Source organism: Herpailurus yagouaroundi, unplaced genomic scaffold, assembly GCF_014898765.1.
Source record: "Herpailurus yagouaroundi ecotype Mexico unplaced genomic scaffold, PumYag 141, whole genome shotgun sequence".
Classification (NCBI taxonomy): Eukaryota; Metazoa; Chordata; class Mammalia; order Carnivora; family Felidae; genus Herpailurus; species Herpailurus yagouaroundi.
Window position 1 is genome coordinate 36,905,370 of NW_024412396.1, and position 18,773 is coordinate 36,924,142.

Sequence of the window (18,773 nt, forward strand, 5' to 3'; positions counted from 1 at the left end):
CCCCCCCCCCTTCCCCTCCCCCATGGGTTTCTGTTAAGTTTCTCAGGATCCACATAAGAGTGAAAACATATGGTATCTGTCTTTCTCTGTATGGCTTATTTCACTTAGCATCACACTCTCCAGTTCCATCCACGTTGCTACAAAAGGCCATATTTCATTCTTTCTCATTGCCACATAGTACTCCACTGTGTATATAAACCACAATTTCTTTATCCATTCATCAGTTGATGGACATTTAGGCTCTTTCCATAATTTGGCTATTGTTGAGAGTGCTGCTATAAACTTTGGGGTACAAGTGCCCCTATGCATCAGTACTCCTGCATCCCTTGGGTAAATTCCTAGCAGTGCTATTGCTGGGTCATAGGGTAGGTCTATTTTTAATTTTCTGAGGAACCTCCACACTGTTTTCCAGAGCGGCCGCACCAGTTTTCATTCCCACCAACAGTGCAAGAGGGTTCCCGTTTCTCCACATCCTCTCCAGCATCTATAGCCTCCTGATTCGTTCATTTTGGCCACTCTGACTGGCATGAGGTGATATCTGAGTCCAAACAGCATTTTAAACACCCACATATAAACTCCCTAATAAGATAAAGCAAAGACAAAAGTGTTTATCTTATTAGAAACAAGATACACCATCACTTACAGTCTTCAAACATTATCCTTCTTTGACTTTCATAATTTGACAGTGCATTTATGGAACAATCTGCAGACAACTCATTTTAACAGACAAATTAAAGAACACTTTTAAGCAGACATGACTGTCCTAAATTGTTTATTAGGTAAGAATTTTACAAACATGACCTACATTAGCAGTAATGGTGGAGCTGGGGAATATTGTGTCTCCTCCATGCCGCACAGCAAGAGCCACTAACTGTGGTGGAACTTGTGACCCTTTCCAAGGCCATATCTCTCGTGGCCTCAGATGTCAGCCCTCATGTCTCCCTGTGCTTGTGGACTGGTTCGGTGATCCACTGGTGTCAGGATTCTCCTGAGAGCTTAACGGAATGGATCAATGAAGGTAACCTCAAAGAATTTGTATGTGGAATCTTCGCCAACCCAGTTAGAATTCAGGACTCTCAGAGCCCCACAGTGGTCTAGCCACACATCTGCAACCGACTAAAGGCTTTGGGCCAATCTTGGCCGGTTAGCACCGTGATGGCCAGGCTTGCCCTAGGTTGCACCCTTAGGAACTGAGTGTTTTTAACCACTGTGGCGCACACAAATCTGATATATGACATAACCTTGCTAGGTCTTGTGCCCAGTCTGGGGGCTTTATCAGGCTGGATTGGGTGAGGGCCCTGTGGACCGCGGAGAGCTGGCCATACTGCCAGCAGCGCACCCTGAGAAGAAAGCTCATTACAGCAGACTGCTCTTCTCCATAGCTCCTGGATGTACTTGTAAGCGCCTGTCTTGGCTGACCTTTGAGCTGATGCCTGCCGCCAGACAGAAAGCAAAACTATGGCCTTGTCTGTTGTCCCAGATCCTTATTTTGCATAAAAATTTAACATAACATTCTGCCTCCCTGAAATATCTACACTTTTTAAAGTCAGTTTTATCAGTGGCTCCAAATGACAGTAACTAGATGGATCGACCTTTTTGGGTCCATTTTAGAAAACAAACGGATTGCCATTTTTTCCAAAAGTTCTGTCTTGAGTAGAGATAAGTATTCTAAGTAGTATTTTAGTAAGCCATTAATCAAAATAGAAAACAATTTGGATGGCTTTTAGTCAGAAGCTTTGCTTGTTGTGAGCACTGAGTGAGGCATTATAGACTTGTGGATGCTGTTCTTAAGGATCTGTCACTCTTGTAAGAAAAATTAATGGGAAAACAATAGAGAACAATGAAGACAATATATAATTGAGTATTGATTTATTTGCTTCAGAATAAGAATTGCAGGAATTGAGAGAAGAGAAGGAAATTAAACTTGAGCCTTGAAAGGTGGAAAGGACTTGAAACAGAGAAAAGGAAGGGTCTTTTGTGCCTGTGAACTTAATCCTGTCTTTCCCTTTGTCTTTCTAACCCCTGGAGTTACCTTCTTACCATGTTGTACCTTCAGCCTGAGCAAGGGCTCCCTGTCACTGTTGTTGGGTGTCTATTCTCGTTCTGTACTTCTACTTTGTAGGACAGCACACCTCACCATCCCACCATGTAGGCTCAGACGTGGGATAGGTCTCTACTGGGAAATTAGCTATAGTAGCTCGATTTAATATTAATAATATAAAGCCAAGCTGCCAATGATTTTTTTTCATTAATTAGAAATTCATTGAAAATGAATGAAAAACTCATTATATTGTATTTTAGAGCATTGTTATGAGATGTTTTGATTTGCAAGCCAAGTAATAAAAGCTGATGAAATAAATGAGATAGCTCCCATTCCAACCTTGTCGAAGTACTTGGTACACAGGTGTTCAGTACATGGTTGCAGTTGCCACACACACTGTTAGTAAGGGGAAGGTGTGCGGTGCTGAACTTGGGGTAGGGCTGCGGACAGAGACCAGTAGCCACCATGCTGCTCTAGCTCCTATCCTACCCCATCCTCATCTTTTTTTGAAAACGTATCAGAAAAAAAAGATGTAAAATTACTGCTTTTGATTTTTTTTCTTTCCTCTTGGTAAAGTTGACCACTACGTAGTTGTATTCCATATTGAAAACTTACCGAAATATCAAAAGCAACTTGCTTAGTTTACCCTTTTATTTATTTTTTCTTGGTGAGGGCTTGAGTTCAAAGCAATTCTTTAGTTCACTATTAACTTTATCCTAAAAGTGTACATTGTCCTTAATTTGTTTTATCACTACATAAAATTTTGTTTGAATAGGGTAAAATCCCAAACTAGATAAATACCGAATAGGAATAGTATTTACTTACTGGTCTCCTGCAAAAGACAAATGCTTCCTTTATTCTCCCTTGCCCCTCTGTATGCTGGGTTTCAGCCTGGAGCAAATATTTGCAGAGTAATTGCGTGCCCTGAAACAGCCTCAACAATGGTAATGTCGACATGTCCACAACTATAGGTCTGGAGCATGATGGCCACAGTCCAGAGTAAAATCCTGAGATATTTGCATTGGTTCTTTCTGAGAGGCGACATCCCTCTGGATTTCTTTTAATTAAAAAAAAAAAAAAAAAAGAATTCTTTGTACCAGCTGGAGTTCAATAGCTACGTGCTGTTACTCTTAGCCAGCTTTATCTACATTTACGAAAAGTAATACAAGTCTAAAAGCAGCCAGGAGGATGGTGCTTCTGAATCAGGAATCCCTGAACTCCTGCTTTGTATGGGGTCTCTCCTTATTTCTGTCTGTGGCCATTTCCAGAACTGGTATTAATATTTCTCTATCGCTACTGATGCCAGGTCCACAAATAACCATAGTCTTATACCATTGTCACTAAAAGCATTATGTTCCCATTTTGAGTTGTACTTTTTTTAATGCCTTGATGCTATTAGAGTTTTGAAAGTTGACACGAGAGTGCTCAGTCTTTAAGGGGGGAGATCCCCACTAAACAGATATGCGTCACCCCCCTTTCCCTCTCACAGTAGGCAGCCATGTTAAGTGACAACCCATTCTAACTGGGAAAAGATCATAGAAGCAAAGAATCTTCTGTTAGCTATTAGTTGGGATGGAGTTCATTTAATTGAAGTAATGCTGACTTGTTTGAAATCATTTTCTTGTCATGAATTTCATAAGAAATAATCTTGAGTGTGGATTCTATTTATTCTTGCAGGTAATAATTAAAAAATGGTCCATCCCTTGTCCTCTGCCATTAAATTATATAGAACAATCTTTCCAGGTAATAGTTTACATTTTCAGTTTCTTCCTGTTTATTTTAAGCTAAAAAGAAAAAAAAAAAAAACAGAGCAAGAATGATTTTTTTCCTAATTAATGAAAAAGTAATGGCTGTATTGCAATTTGGAACTTTGTTTTGAAATGTTTTTATTTGAAAGCCTAGTAATAATAACTACATCATTTTTGTGGATGAATTTGGACTTTTAATGACTGTTGGTTTCTCTTTTTCCCCTGTATCCTCTTAAACAGATTTCAAATGCTACAGATGATTGTAAACCAAAGCTCTTTCATTTCTCCAAAGAGGTGTGTAAGTTATTAACAGATACTTTTGGTTGATTTTTCACATTTCAAGTTTTAAGAGATTTGTGTAACAGGGTCTCTTAGGTCTTTGTACCTGTAGCTAATTAATTTTCATGAAAGTGCTAAGTATAGGGTTGCCTACCAGAAGAATAATATTATTTAACACAGGGTGGCCCATTATGAAACAGCCACCTTTTTTTTTTTTTTTTTTTTTTTTTTTTTCTTGGCATGCCTTTAAATGGAGCCTGTTTTAAATGGGCCACTGCCTAAAAGAACAGATTTACCGAATGTCTGGTCTGGCCAATAAGGTCCTCTGTGGATACAGACTTCCTGTTGCCTTCTGGACTTGTAAAGCTAAATAGCCAATTATATCCAAAACTCCTCCCCTGTGAGTAGAACCTTGGTCTGTAGCTAAACAGCCTCATCATTGGACCAGCAGTTGAGTGCTGCCAATATATCTTCAGGCTGAAATTCCAGAGTTGAAATTTATGATGCTTAGAGTGGAGACTAGCAGATCAAGTCTCCTTGCTATCTCTAAGAGTCTTAGAATCCTGGAAATATCTGCAAAAGCCCCTGAACATCAGCAGAGGAGACAGGAACTGTGATCTGGAGGTCTCTCCTTTACTGTTCTAGAAGAGCCCAAAGTCCTCCCTGTTGCTGCACGTTTCTTCATCTACATTTTTGTATTATGTTGAAATCCAAGTCCCAGGTACTAGAATCCCCTCCACTCTTAAACAACTCTTATCAGTGAAGCATGTTGGTGTGCTAACTGCTCCATGCAGAATTTTCTTTTTAATCCCTAGTTTTTCTATGAAAAAATGTCTCTCTGGCTCCACAAAGGAGATTACTACATCCTTTACATGTTAAAGGCCATCTGCCTTAAAGATCCAGGTAGGGTAATTGACAAACCAGAAAACTGAGCAATATATGAAAGAGATTTTGTGAATTAAACTCTCATTCCCCTAATCCAAGCTCAGGAAATGCTACAGCTCTCCTTCCTAGCTCCCTTCAGGTATTTTAGGAGGCATTATATACCAAGATAGTTCTTCAGTCATCTGGAACGCTTGCTGAAGAGCCTAAAGTTAGAAAAAATTTTAAAGTAGAAAAGAAAAAGTAAATCGCCATTAATTTTATAAAGATGGCATTTTCATTTAGATGGTAATTTGTTTGCTTTATAACTTCCTCAGACTCTTAAGTGTTCTAATTTAAAAAAACAAAACAAAACAATTATGTTTGTATATTCCAATGGATCTTTAAGAATTTGTCAGTCTAGAATATATCATGTTCATTCCCAATGAAAGAGACCCTAGTTAAAATGCAAAGATGGGATTAATATTTTCAGTATTCCATTCGATTCAGTTGGTGGTGTGCCAACCGTGGTATAGAAGCCAGCCAAGAATTTTTCTGGCTAGCACAGGCTGTCTAACTATTAAGTGAAACATTTGTTGGTGACCATACTTGTGTCTCTCTTTAAAAAACAACAAACAAAAACACAAAACATCCTTTTTTAAGAGATGATTCATGAAAGATGAAGTAAATTGAACCAATTTGATTTTTTTTGGAGACCTGAGTTTATTGTCAAATGAAGTAGTGGTTTAAACAGTGGCATTTACTAATTTGATCTTTTTAAATTCTTTTTCAGAGTGCTTATGCCATACCTACCATGGCTTTTTCATTTCTCTGCCATACCTCAATATTGCCCATATACTGTGAACTTCAAAGGTACCATAGAATTCTGGAATCTTTTAAATGTATTAAGTATTTCTTTTTACTTTTTGGACTTTCAGATTGAATGACATTCTCCTTTATGAATCCTTCTCTCTCATCGCTGGATTCTCAGCGTTAGTTTTTTTTGTTTTTTTTAAGACTTTATTTTATTTTCTAAAAATTTTTTTTAACGTTTATTTATTTTTGAGACAGAGAGAGACAGAGCATGAACGGGGGAGGGTCAGAGAGAGAGGGAGACACAGAAGGCTCCAGGCTCTGAGCTGTCAGCACAGAGCCTGATGCGGGGCTCGAACTCACAGACCTGAGATCATGACCTGAGCCGAAGTCGGACGCTTAACCGACTGAGCCACCCAGGTGCCCCAAGACTTTATTTTCTTTTCTTTAAAAGTTTATTTATTTTGAAAGAGAGAGATAACCAGCAGGGGAGGGGAAGAGAGAGAATCCGAAGCAGGCTCCATGCTGTCTGCACAGAGCCTGATGTAGGGCTTGATCCCATGAACTGTGAGATTATGACCTGAGCTGAGATAAAGAGTCGGCTGCTTCACCAACTGAGTCACCCAGGCACCCCTCTTTTTAAGTAATCTCCACACTCAACGTGGGGCTTGAACTCACAACCCTGAGATCCAGAGTCACATGAAGTACTGACTAAGCTAGTCAGGTGTTTGTTTAAAACAAAACAACAAAGAGTTAGTTTGGTCCTACTGAAGAATGTTTCCTGACTTCAAGCTGTATCACAAAACTGTAATCATCAAGACAGTATGGCACTGGCACAAGGACAACCCAGAAGTGGACGCACAAATGTATGGCCAACTGATCTTTGACAAAGCAGGAAAGAATATTCAATGGAATAAAGACAGTCTCTTCAGCAAGTGATGCTGGAAAAACTGGACAGCAACATGCAGAAAAATGAACTTGGACCACTTTCTTACACCATACACAATAATAAACCCAAAATGGATGAAAGACCTAAATGTAAGACAGGAAGCCATCAAAATGCTTGAGGAGAAAGCAGGCAAAAGCCTCTTTCACCTCAGCCACAGCAGCTTCTTACTCAACATGTCTCCGGAGGCAAGGGAAACACAAGCAAAAATGAACTATTGGGACTTCATCAAAATAAAAAGCTTCTGCACAGTGAAGGAAACAATCAGCAAAACTAAAAGGCAACTGACAGGATGGGAGAAGACATTTGCAAATGACATATCAGATAAACTGTTAGTGCCCAAAATCTGTAAAGAACTTATCAAACTCAACACCCAAAAAACAAATAATCCAGTGAAGAAATGGGCAAAAGACATGAATAGACACTTCTCCAAAGAAGACATCCAGATGGCCAACCGACACATGAAAAAATGCTCAACATCACTCATCATCAGGCAAATACAAATCAAAACCACAATGAGATACCACTTTACACCTGTCAGAATGGCTAACATTAACAACTCAGGCAACAACAGATGTTGGCAAGGATGTGGCGAAAGAGGATCTCTTTTGCATTGCTGGTAGGAATGCAAGCTGATGCAGCCACTCCGGAAAACATTATGGAAGTTCCTCAAAAAATGAAAAATAGAACTACCTTACAACCCAGCAATTGCATTACTAGGTATTTATCCAAGGGATACAGGTATGCTGTTTCGAAGGGGCACATTTCACCCCAATGTTTTTGGTAGCACTATCAACAATAGCCAAAGTATGGAAACAGCCCAAATGTCCATCGATGGATGAATGGATAAAGAAGATGTGGTATATATATATATATATATATATATGTATATATATATATATATACATACATATACATACATACACACACACAATGGAGTATTACTGGGCAATCGAAAAGAATGAAATCTTTCCATTTGCAACTATGTGGATGGAACTGGAGGGTATTATGCTAAGCGAAATTAGTCAGAGAAAGACAAATGTCATATGACTTCACTCATATGAGGACTTTAAGATACAAAACAGATGAACATAATGGAAGGGAAGCAAAAATTGTATAATAACAGGGAAGGGAACAAAAACATAAGAGACTCTTAAATATGGAGAACAAACAGAGGGTTACTGGCAGGGATGTGGGAGGGGGGGGATGGGATAAATGGGTAAGGGGCATTAAGGAATCTACTCCTGAAATCATTGTTGCACTATATGCTAACTAATTTGGATGTAAATTAAAAAAATAAATTAAAAATTGAAAAAAGGAAAAAAAAAATGTTTCCTGGGAGCAAAATCTTTGTGCAGTAATTTCAAATCAAAAATTCTAGTATATCGTTATTAATGAAGTAGTTCTTGAACAATTAAGGAATCCTCTTGACTAGCTTGGTTGATATTTGTTTCTTTAGATATAATTCAGATCATAGTTTCTACTTTTGCCATTTTTGTCTTTTAGCCCTTCAAAGAAAAGAATGCAAAATGCAACCAATACAGCAATTGCTTTAAGTTTTCTCATTTATTTTATATCTGCACTCTTTGGGTACCTCACGTTTTATGGTAAGTATATTATTTAATTATCAGTGACAAATTGTTCTCTAGTTGATCTCACACCTGAATATAGACTTTGTTTCCGCCTTTTGTTAGTAAGTTAATTTAGGCTGCTAAATTCAGTGTAGTACTGTAGTAGCTTTATGGGCCTTAAAAAAATTGATTTTCTTTCTCTTAAAAATATGGATCAACTTCAAGATTAATAATAACTTCATATAAAAAAAATTTTAACACCGAAGTAAAGCCAAAGGCCTAGGGACATTGCTGTCTTTCTACAAGAAACAAATGTGCAATCATGATTTTATTTTCTAAGAATTCAATATTTTGGAATCTAGTTTGGGAGGTTGGGAGAATCAGTCATCTTTATTGCAAAAGAACAACTTGAGAAAGGGAAGAGTTTTACACTGGACTGTAGTTGTACACTTAGATCTCAGAGATCTTTGCCTTCACACTTAATTTGCACAATTTGGCATTGTACGTTCTATGATACCTTTCCCCCCCTTAAATTTGGTAAAAGGATTCTTTTAAATTCTTAAATTTAAAAAAATTAAGTAAATTTTTATTTATTTTTGAAAAATTGTCTGCTTGGAATGTGTTTTTTTCTGTTCTAAAAAGAACCTAAAGAAAAAGTAAAACTTAAAAGTCCAGAGTAAGAAAAAAAATTGTAGGCTCTTTTGTTTAATCTGGAAACCTATTTAATTTGCAAACAAACCCATTATAACAAATTGCACTCAATTTGTCAATTCTGGAATACACTTTTCAGCTTATGAGTGCTTTTATAACAGCTCTTCAAGTAAATGGCTGTTATTACCCTGGTGATATTTAGCTGTTATGACTGATTTTATGGTTGATAGCCTTGTGCACATGTTTCAGGTTTTAGACATCCATGATTACTTCTAATGGCACTTTGCTTCTCTCCCAGAGTTTTTCCAAGTCTGACAAGTTTTTGGATGTTTACTTGCACAGCTACCTTTACTAAACCAGCTACCTTTCCTAATCCCAGTGGAAAGAGTATGGATTTTGAAATCCAACAAATATGGTACAAATAACTATTCTGCTCTAACTAGCTTGAACAGGACACTCACCTTGTAATCTTTTCATCTTCTAATCTGTAACAGAAAATTGCATAGAGTTTTATTGAGGAGGAAATGAGTTATGTCTAAAATGCCTATTATAGTATCCGGCACATAGCAGCCTTCCACAAAGGAGAGCTACTGCTGATCGTTACTGTTATTATTATTGTCATTATTGTTATAGTCATTTTATAATTTCAGGTGCTCAGTTTTTCAGCACTGTACTTCTCACTATCTTTAATGAAATTTAAGTTAAATATCGTAACTTAATAGTATAATGTGTATGCTCTTGAATTATATGAGAAAATTATAATTGTTCTCTAGTCCCTTTCCTGCTATCTCTGTGCTGTTTTAACAGTAAGAAAGGCCATTCATTAATCTAAATCTGCTCTTGCATTTTATATTGATGGAGGATAAAAATGGTAGAGCTCTGTGTACACCATCAGGAAAAGCATCATCTCCAACACGAGTATGACACCCTGCTGGATACACTACAAAGAAAATTAAGGCAGATGGATAAGCTTTTTTGATCATGGCTCATAAAACAAAATTCTTGAACTATATAAGCTCTGGCTTTGGTTGTTGGGTTTGTAAGTTTTTGCACAGACTTGAGCCCAGTAAGACTTCTCTAGAATAATAAGATACTGTAGCAAGCTCTCTGTTGAGATTGAGCAAAAACTTAGTATAGCAGATTAGCTGTGTATTTTTCTAAATTAAAATTGTCACTGGCGCAAATACTACTATATTTAGGAATCTTCAACATTGAGAAAGAGTCCAAAAAATGACCTCCTTTTCCTCCTTAGGGATAGTTATCTGGAAGAAGCCTCAAATGGCCTGCCAATCTCCAGGATAGCTGAGGAATAGTTCTATAAATTGCCATGAAATGCTGTATTAAATTATCAGAAAGCTTACATTGAAGGGAAAGTGGAAGAAGGATGGATGCTAATACATTTATTGAGCTAACGTTTCCTGTGTAAATGCCAGGTATCTTATATACATTGCTTACCTTAATCCTTACAGCAACTCTACAAGGTATAGGTTCACATAGCTTGAGCAATTGGCCAGATACTTGCAGCTAATGAATGGTGCGTTGGGATTTGAATCCAATTCTGACTGTCTCCAAAGGTAGTGCTTTTATTACTATGTGCCCTCCTCAGGAATTATGCTAGAGAACCCAGATTTCCTTCATCCCAAGTTTTTGTCGATTATCTTTTGGAAGAACCTGGCTCACTTAAGCTCCAGACATATCTATATATCTCTGTCTACTTACCTACCTATCTACTGATCTATTGTTCCATGAACAGAGAGGCGAAACATTTTCATTATGTAAATGAAATATTTCCTACACAGGGATTGTCCTTGTTATCAGGTAAAGCTGTTATGTTGTCTCCGACTTAATGCACCGCAAATTCTTCAGACTGTCCACATTTTATCTAATGGAGAAATGCACATCTAAGAAAAATCTCATTGTAGGTAGGTGATAGAAAGAATGATATAAAAGTAACTCCTTCTCCAAAGACCAAAGAAGATTCAGATATTGATTTTTCTGTTCACAATAGCTTTTGGGGGGCTGTTAATCATCACTAAGGAGCATCTTTTTTGGTATATTTCTGTTGAGATATCGGTAACTCTCATTCTTATGGAGAGAAATCACTGAGCAATTATCAAAAGGGCTAGTCACAAATTAAGGCCTTGAACTCATTTTGTAAATGAGCAGCTGAAGCCCAAAGAAGTGAAGTGACCTGTTAACAATATTTGTAGTAGCATGTCTCCTGAATACTAATCTAGTAATCTTTCTGCTACTCTGTGGTAATCTTTCTAAACTTCAGATGGTTTGACAATGTGTATTACACAAGACAGCCTCCTGGCTTAATAGCATATATAACTTGCAGAGGTCCTTACTAAGATTTATAGAGATTTGTCTGAATTCAGAGAAGTGTGTTGTACTCTATCCCTCACATATGTTAAGGCTCAGCTAAGAACACAGAATTGACTGGTTCGGAAGAAATGTTTTCATCCTGGGAAAGGAGAAAGTGGATATGTAACAGATATTTTGAATTTATAATCTAGCTCTTCTGACTTCTGGAGCTGCTTGGGATCCTTTTATCCAGTGCTCCCAAGGCTTAGTTAATATCTAAATTTGGTCAGATTACAGGGACCTATAAGTATGTACCTAGATTAATAATATTGGCTCTTTACAGACGTTACAGCATTATAAGGTGAGGAAGAAAAAGTGTTCCTCTGGGGAGCCAGGCCAATGCCCAAATGTCACATAATAACCAGACCATTTTAAAAGTCTACAGAATTGTTAAGCAGTGTTAATAGCTCATTTTCATGATTCAAAAAGTAGAAAGAAAATAGTTTGCCATATTTTTTCAAAGACTTGCGAATATCTCAGACTTGGAAATAGAATCCGGCTTTCCTGGCTCTTCTTTTTTTTTTTTATTTTTAAAAAAAAATTTTTTTTTTTCAACGTTTATTTATTTTTGGGACAGAGAGAGACAGAGCATGAACGGGGGAGGGGCAGAGAGAGAGGGAGACACAGAATCAGAAACAGGCTCCAGGCTCTGAGCCATCAGCCCAGAGCCCGACGCGGGGCTCGAACTCACGGACCGTGAGATTGTGACCTGGCTGAAGTCGGACGCTTAACCGACTGCGCCACCCAGGCGCCCCTACTGGCTCTTCTTAATCTCTTACTTAGTCCATTAATCTCCTATTGTGTAAAGAAGTTCTTTGATACGTTAGATAATTGGTTTTTCTCCCTTTTCCATTATCACTAGTCTAGTTCAGATTCTCATTATCTCTCAGTGAGTATGACAGTAACCTTCTAACTCTTATTTCAGTTTTGGGTATCTTTTTCTTCCTGCTTAGTTCAGATCCTAGTACACCAATCTTCATAAGTCATTGCATCTCTGTAGCCCACCAGATTGAGTACAAACCTCCTGAACAGCTCTGTTACTGGGTCTTAAATGCATTTCTGGCCTTATCACCCAATACTCTCTCTGCTCTACAGCACATCCTGTTTAAGCCACTGTAAGTACTTACTACTACTAGACTGCTCATTTTCTCAGATGCATATTCTTTGTGCTACTTCAGGGCTTCTGCTTATGTTACTTCTTCCTCTGAGAAAGAATCTCTTTCTCCACCCATACATTAATTCATTTATGGCCCTCAGTAACTCCACACATCAAAATATTAGTGTCCCATTTTACAGATGTAAGAACGAAGAGACTCAGAGAAGTTAGGTTGCTAGTAAGTAGAGGAATTTGAACATCAGTCTGTGTGGTCCCAGAATTCAAGACCCTCTACCTTCCTGCTCTTCACTATATCATGATGACTCTCCCCAAGCCTCCCTGTGTTTCCTCCTTCCTCCATATCAAAGTCATAGTTACCTGTCCCTATTCACAATCGCTCTTTGTTTAGAACAACTACTGCCACGTACGTGTATATCTGTGTTTATACGCTTTCTATTTTATGTGTATATGTTCATCTCATTGCTCCTTTAAATATTAAGTTCCTTGAAAACAGAGGTGTGTTTGTTTTTTATTTCCTCCAAAGCATCTCTCTGAAAACATATTACTCTCCAGTTTAAAAAGCACCGTCTATTTTGGGGCACCCGAGTGGCTCAGTTGGTTAAGAACCCAACTCTTGATCTAAGTTCAGGTCTTGATCTCAGGGTCATGAGTTCAAGCTCCGCATAGGGCTCCACACTGGGCGTGAAGCCTACTTAAAAATAAAAGAAAGTATTCTATTTTATTTTTTTTTATTTTTATTTTTTCAACGTTTATTTATTTTTGGGACAGAGAGAGACAGAGCATGAACGGGGGAGGGGCAGAGAGAGAGGGAGACACAGAATCAGAAACAGGCTCCAGGCTCTGAGCCATCAGCCCAGAGCCTGACGCGGGGCTCGAACTCACGGACCGCGAGATCGTGACCTGGCTGAAGTCGGACGCTTAACCGACTGTGCCACCCAGGCGCCCCAACAGTATTCTATTTTAAGTACAGACTGATCTTTCACTACAAGGCAGGACATGGAACATTCTTGAGAACGCTCAATCTTCGTACCCCTCGTCTGACTGGGGGCGCAGAAGACATTGGGAAAATGGAAGACTGACATGGAGCAAAGCATGGTCAGCATGTACAAATTCTGTCACTGACTACCACTGGCTTGCTGAGTAAGCCATTTCCCTACAACTACATTTTCTTATGAAAGAGGAATTTACAGGTGAAATGTTGATGAAACAGACAACATGTACAGAAGTGTAAGATTCTAGAAAATGTTGCGGTATTGAGGAAAGGGTATTGGCTTTGGCACCAAAAAAAAAAGTGGGTACTCTTTTAGCTCTTCGAGCTCTGCCCCTTTGTGCTGTGTGATCTTGGGCAAGTCCATTAATATTTTTCAGCCTAGCTACCCTCTTAATTGTTATAAGGGTACACATGATACCCTTTCAATGATACATGTGAAAACACCTTACAAAACAAACAAATGTTCAAGACCTTTGGATTATGGAAAAGTTCTCAAGTTATATGTATATATATAGATATATATAGATATGTATACGTATATATGTATTTTCATGGTCATAATTTTAGAAGTTCTGCTGATTTCTAGTTTAATTAAAAGAAAAGATTATACCTTTAAAGCAGATATTTAACTAATGTCTCTATGTTTCAAAGGCCAGGGAAAAGGCCAGAGATGGATTTGGTACTGAGAATCCAAAATTTGTTAAGATCCATTTGTGCAAAGTAAAATAGTTTTGCTGTTATTGACATCATAGTAGTTTATAATGTGATCCTTATTATTGTTTTAATTTACAGACAAAGTGGCATCAGAATTACTGCAAGGTTATAGCAAGTACTTGCCACATGATGTTGTTGTCATGGCTGTGAAGCTATGCATACTATTTGCTGTACTTTTGACAGTCCCTCTAATCCACTTCCCTGTAAGTACTCTTAAAGGTCTTGTTGCTTCATGTAGCAGCTCCCTGATATGGCAACGCTAATTCTTTGCAGACTGGAATGTTTGAATCACATCTAGTCTTGTATATCTTATTCATTTGTCAGGTAATTGATCAAAGACCTCATACTTGCATATGGCCCCATGAAGGCACAAAAATAACAGTGAACCACTAAGCTAATTTGTGCTTTTTGAGATTTAGTTTAGATTTACGCTCTCCCACAGCATTGTTTCCAATTTAGAGACTATGGTTCTTCTAAAGTTTGGGGTTTCCCCCCCTCCTTTAATTCTGTATTCTGTTTTCACAAGAATGTGCATGAAGAAGCAAAAGTCAAGTCAGCAAAAATAAGCTCGTTCTGGTTTATTGTAGATTTATTTTCACATAGACATTCTAATTTAATCTTAGTCAAAATATTGTATTTGCTTAAGAATTATAATTAAGGGGCAGAGCAGATCTTCATTCTGTATTTAGTTGCCATATGTAAGTATCTTAAGAATTTCTGAGAAAATGGAAACAGAGGCTTGAGGTATGAATGTTTCTGCATGAATGTCTTGAATCCCTCAACAGCAAGTTCCCGAAGAACTGGGCCTTCAAGATTTTTGGCCCACTTCCTGTGTAGACTGCACAGCCAGGAGGGCAGCGGTGGGGGGTAAACATTTGTGGGGTATGACTGCCTGCTGCTCGCCTTGGCAGTGGGAAGTGTCATGAACTAGTTTTCATATTTACATGCTATGAAACAGATAATATAAAATAAAATAGTACATGGTGTTTCTTTACCATAGCATGAGTCTTTTTTCTTTTCAAACCTTTTGTTCTTCTCTCTGTGAATTTGATGAAAATGATTCTCTGAGATTTCATCACACAGTGTTATCGTTGGTCATTTTGAAAATTATGCAACCTAAAGACATTGAATGTGAACATTTCTTCAAGAATTAAAGCAAAATAATTTTTTTTTAATTTTTTTTTTAACGTTTTATTTATTTTTGAGACAGAGAGAGACAGAGCATGAACGGGGGAGGGGCAGAGAGAGAGGGAGACACAGAATCTGAAACAGGCTCCAGGCTCTGAGCCATCAGCCCAGAGCCCGACGCAAGGCTCAAACTCACGGACCTCGAGATCGTGACCTGAGCTGAAGTCGGCCGCTTAATCGACTGAGCCACCCAGGCCAAAATAATTTTTATTAAGCTCACTCAGAAAGGTGAATTTCTTAGTTGATTTGTCCTAAACACTTTATAATAATCGTTTATACTGTATTTTTTAAAAATCTAAATGGTGTAGGGAGCAAGGATGTCATGCTTACTATACTGTACCTGTGTTTCCCTAAGCAAGTATGTTGGCTTTGCTTAAATCTCTCTGCTTAAATCTGTTTCTTTTTCTGTTATACAGGCAAGAAGAGCTTTAATGATGATGTTTTTCTCCAATTTTCCATTCTCATGGACTCGCCATTCTTTGATCACTCTAGCACTCAATGTTACCATTGTTTTACTTGCAATATATGTTCCTGACATTAGGAATATATTTGGTGTGGTTGGTAAGTTTTCTATTTCAAAAAATCCATGTAACAAAATAGATCAAAATTGTCATCTGGCCCCGCATCTGAATCTGGCAATATCCTCTTTTTTTTTTTTTTTTTTCCTTGTTTCCCCTCCCACTTAAAGGTTCCAGTACATCAACGTGTTTGATTTTTATATTCCCAGGACTATTTTATCTTAAACTTAGCAGAGAGGATTTTCTCTCATGGAAAAAACTTGGGGTAGGTTACCTTTTATTTCTTTTAATAATTCTATTTTAAGAAATAATTTGTCATTTTGTACTTGAGTAGTTTATCTACATCAAGAAAGTTCATGTATTTTGAACTATAACATACATTATTGAGGAAGGTGGAGGTTTAAAATACTCTAATTGTTCTTTATCTTTTTTTTCCCCACAGGCTTTTGTTTTGCTCATCTTTGGAATTTTGGTTGGGAATTTTAGTTTAGCAATAATCATTTTTAATTGGATTAGTAAATGAAACAAATATTTTCCCACTTCTTACAAAGAATAATTTACCTCTATATGCAAAAAGGAATAATTCTGTAAAGCACCTTTGATGAATCCTTTTTATATGGGTAAACATTTTTATAAACATTATTAACAGAAAAGCAGAACAAAATGGGAATAGGTAGCAGAAAGTGGATTTATAGCAGTTTTAATTAACATAAAATTCAAAATGTTCTTTGATATGTTAGGTTAACCTTTGTATTTTTTTAAAAATTAATAGACTTTATTTTTTAGGGTAGATTTAATGTTTACAGAAACATTGAGCAGAAGGTACAGAGTTCTCATATATCCCCTGATCCCCAACACGCCCATAGTTTCCCATATTGTTGAAATCTTGCATTCATGTGGTGCATTTGTTATACTTGATGAGCCAATATTGATACAGTACTTGTAAAACATTTTTTAAGTCTGTTGATTTTGAGAGAGAGCGAGAACATGAACAAGGGAGGAGCAGAGAGAGAGAGAGAGAGAAAGAATATCAAGCAGGCTCCGCACTGGCAGCACAGAGCCTGACACGGAGCTGGAACTCACAAACCAGGAGATCATGACCTGAGCCAACATCGAGAGTCAGACACTTAACCGACTGAGCCACCCGGCTACCCCTTGATACAGTATTATTTACTAAAGTACATAGTTTGCCTGAGAGTTCACTGTTGATGCAAGCATTGGCAACCACTGATCTTTTGACTGACTTCATAAAAACTGTGAGCCTTTCCCTGTGAGCCTTTTCTAGGATGTCATATAGTTGGAATTATATATTATCTAACCTTTCAGGCTGGCCCTTTCACTTAAACAAAATGCAGTTAAGTTTCCTCCATGCATTTTCATATAGCTCATTTCTTTTTATTATTGAATAATATTCCACTGTATGGATGGGCCAGTTTGTGTTTTCATTCACCTGTTGAAGGACCTCTTCCTGGCTTTCAAAGTTATGAATAAAGTGTGTACAGGTTTTTGTGTGGATATAAGTTTCAGCTTTTTTGGGTTAATACCAAAGAGCACAATTGCTGCATCATACGGTAAAAATATGTTTAGTCTTATAAGAAACTGCCAAACTGCCTTCCAAACTAGCTGTAATAGATTACATTTCTGACAGCAGTGAATGAGAGTTCCTGTTGTTCCATATTCTCGCCAACATTTGGTGTTGTCAGTGGTTTGGATTTTTGCCATTCTAATGGGTGTGTAGTTATATCTCATTGTTTCAATTTGCATTTCTCTAATGACATATGATGTGGAGCATCTTTTCATATGCTTATTTGCCATCTGTATATTTTCTTGGGTGAGGTTTGGATCTTTTGCCCATTTTTTAAATTGGTTTATTTTCTCACTGTTGGCTTTTAAGCATTCTTTGTATATTTTAGATACCAGTCCTTTATCAGATAATGTGTTTTGCAAAAATTCTCTCCCAATCGGTGGCTTGCCTTCTCGTTCTCTTAACAGTGTTTATCACAGGCAGAAGTTTTTAGTGTTATTAAATGTATAGAGTCAACCTTTCATTTGTTTGTTTTTTAAGAAATCAGTGTATTGGCTTTATATACAAAATTGAATCTTAGCTGTGGGTTAATGTTGTCAACATCAATCACTAATAACAAAACTGTGGGATTATTTCATTTGGTATTTTGCCCTGCCTCCCAATCTTCTCTAAGAAACTTTTGTGATTTTCCTGTTGTTCATTATGACATAGAGCTGTGATGATTGACTGTGGATTTGGAAGTTCTCTGAGCGTTCTCTTTTGTCACTTAAACACGTGACTTTCTAGTTGGCAAACAGAGACAAATAGTGACGATTTATATCAAGTTTTGTACAGAGGTTATAAATCATTGTTTCCCATTGATGTGGCTTACTTTTGGTTGGAAAGCACAAGCTAGATCTCTTCTCCCCACGAGTGCTCTTTGTGAAAGGCACCTTGTTAGCAGCCTACCAAAGCCAGGGTGTATCGGTGAAAATGTAATGCTACCCCTGTGCACATGTAAAGTAGGGCATTGCATGCAAAGCACCAATTTGCATGAATGGAAATACACACTTTTGCAGGTGCCCCTTTGCTTCCTACTTAGGAAATGGGCAGAAAAATTGACAACTGAGCTTCCCTTTTGAGTTAAGATACTTCTTTGGCAACTTTGGATCAGCATAGTATAATGGAAAAAGTCTAAGTTTGAGGGTTAGAAAGACTTAGATTCAAATCTCAGTGAGTTTAGACAAAGTACTTAACCTCTCCAAGCCTCCACTTTCATATAGGTATTAAATGGAGTTAATACCAATTATACAGGGTTGTGTTGAGAGGATTAAATCACCCTGTATAAATTAGGTGCAGACCAAAACAGGCTCTTAGATCAGATACTTATCCCCTTTCCCCCATCCCTTCATCTGGACCAGTAAAATAAGTTTGCTTTCAATCAGAGACAGGGAATTTCTTCGT

At 37.6% G+C, this 18,773-nt stretch overlaps 1 protein-coding gene across 5 annotated transcripts in view; it reads left to right on the forward strand.

The window, feature by feature from the left end:
• SLC38A6 (solute carrier family 38 member 6) overlaps nt 1–18,773 on the forward strand; it is a 76,648-nt gene that overhangs the window by 46,752 nt on the left and 11,123 nt on the right. For 3 of the 5 annotated variants that reach the window (XM_040477325.1, XM_040477326.1, XM_040477329.1), the window contains exons 9-15: nt 3,719–3,784; nt 4,030–4,083; nt 5,723–5,802; nt 8,195–8,295; nt 14,178–14,302; nt 15,704–15,848; nt 15,976–16,070. In XM_040477325.1, the coding sequence (XP_040333259.1) occupies nt 3,719–3,784; nt 4,030–4,083; nt 5,723–5,802; nt 8,195–8,295; nt 14,178–14,302; nt 15,704–15,848; nt 15,976–16,070 (666 nt within the window). Of the gene's footprint in view, nt 1–3,718; nt 3,785–4,029; nt 4,084–5,722; nt 5,803–8,194; nt 8,296–14,177; nt 14,303–15,703; nt 15,849–15,975; nt 16,071–16,247; nt 16,756–18,773 lie in introns of those variants that run through there. The other 2 variants (XM_040477327.1, XM_040477328.1) reach the window with 2 other exon arrangements.